The 1489-nt window shown below is 44.9% G+C and overlaps 1 protein-coding gene across 1 annotated transcript; it reads right to left on the bottom strand.

Moving 5' to 3' along the window:
• Positions 1–663: 663 nt before the first annotated feature.
• On the bottom strand, positions 664–1489 carry LOC145791427 (uncharacterized). The gene is made up of 2 exons (XM_082871783.1): positions 1352–1489; positions 664–1116 (listed from the first exon to the last, which is right to left on the bottom strand). Exons 1-2 carry the CDS (start codon positions 1487–1489, stop codon positions 664–666), a joined length of 591 nt encoding a protein of 196 aa, XP_082727909.1.

The raw sequence follows: 1489 nt of genomic DNA, 5'->3' as shown, positions 1-1489 counted from the left end.
TTCCCTCAGCACCTCATTTGCCTTATCTTTTGACAAACACACCAATGGTTCCCCTTCGAAGCTTCTTCGATACAGCCTGCCTTGGTCAAGGAAGAAGCAGAGGGCTCTCCTCTTAACTCTGATTGCATCTGCTTTATTCTTAGGTAGTGTGCCATTTCCTAGGTAGCTGATATATGGTTGTCTCAATTCTTCACTGCTTAAGAAATGGGATTCCTCTTTCTTAGGATGGGACTGACACTTTGTACATTGCCTCTGCAACTCAGTACTTTCCTTTTCCATCTCTAGCCAGTAATACCCTTGCTTTTGTATCCGTCAGTATAGATTGATATCTCTATCTCCACAGGACTTAGCATGGATCTGCTTAAGTCCGTAAGTTACTTCTTGCCTACCGACACATCTTGCTAGCAAGTTGTTGGGACTGCGAAAATACAACTCTCCTCTAAGGAGAAGAAATGATGTAAGTTCTGTTGGTCTGATCGTTCCCTGGCCTATTTTCAGTTGCCAGATTATATCTGCTTTCGACTCTTCAGCATCTTGTTCTGTATGTTCTTTGACTAGTACTACTGGTGCTGTTCTTTTCTTGATGACGATGGCTGTACTATCATTTGGTATCTCCACCTTTGCCCTCAGTGTAGCCAAGGCATCGAGGAAACGGTTATGTGTTCAAGGGGCATGTTGGATTTGAACATCCTCAGACTGAGTGAGCAACCTTTGAACTATAGTGCGGTAGGGGGCCAACAGAGGCTCATTCAAGGCAAAATCACCCATGGTTTTCTTGACAACTAACTTAGAGTCGCCCCAGATTTTCAACTTGTGGAGGCCCTTCTTTTGGGCAGCTATCAGACCCAGTATCGACGCCTCACATTCAGCCTCGTTGTTTGAACACTCAAAGTCAAGCTTACATGATAAAAGGAACTTCTCTCCTTCTTGACTGGTTGGTGTTACACCAGCTCCACCTTTCCCAGCTCCGGAGGCTCTATCAAACTTTAAGTCCCTATAAGTCTCAATTGTAGCTGCTGAGACACGGACCTCCCCTGGTAGAGGTACCTCTGCAGGTTCATGTTCACCAGATGGGAACTGGGCTAGTAAGTTTGCAAGCGCTTGGCTCTTAATAGCCTTGGGAGTAACACAAGTGATATCATATTCTGCTAGAGCCTAAAGCCATCTTGCCATTCTCCTAGTTAGAGCGAAAGCAAGTAGCAAATTGGATCACTTTGGATCACAACCTGGATCGGGTGTGCCAAAAAGTAGTGGCGCAACTTTTGCACTGTGAAGATTAAAGCTAAACAATGCCTCTCAATTGGGATATATCGCGACTCGGCACTGTTGACTTTGTGACGATGTAATAGACTGGCTTCTCAATCCCATCTATGTCTTGGACAAGTAGGGCTCCAATAGATCGAGGAGTAGAGGTCAAGTACAGTAGTAGAGGCTTTTCATGCTCTGGGGCAATCATTGTAAGTGGAGAGATAAGTACTTTCTTCACCAT

The sequence above is a fragment of the Camellia sinensis genome, chromosome 5, assembly GCF_055761805.1.
Source record: "Camellia sinensis isolate YWXY chromosome 5, ASM5576180v1, whole genome shotgun sequence".
Lineage (NCBI taxonomy): Eukaryota > Viridiplantae > Streptophyta > Magnoliopsida > Ericales > Theaceae > Camellia > Camellia sinensis.
Note: the sequence above shows the minus strand (reverse complement) of the source record. Positions and strands in the feature narration are given on the sequence as shown.

Coding starts and splice junctions, on each gene's coding strand:
- LOC145791427 (XM_082871783.1), bottom strand. CDS start 1,489: ATGGTGAAGAAAGTACTTATCTCTCCACTTACAATGATTGCCCCAGAG. Junction 1,117..1,351: donor TAGATGGGATTGAGAAGCCA/GTCTATTACATC, acceptor GTTACTCCCAAG/GCTATTAAGAGCCAAGCGCT.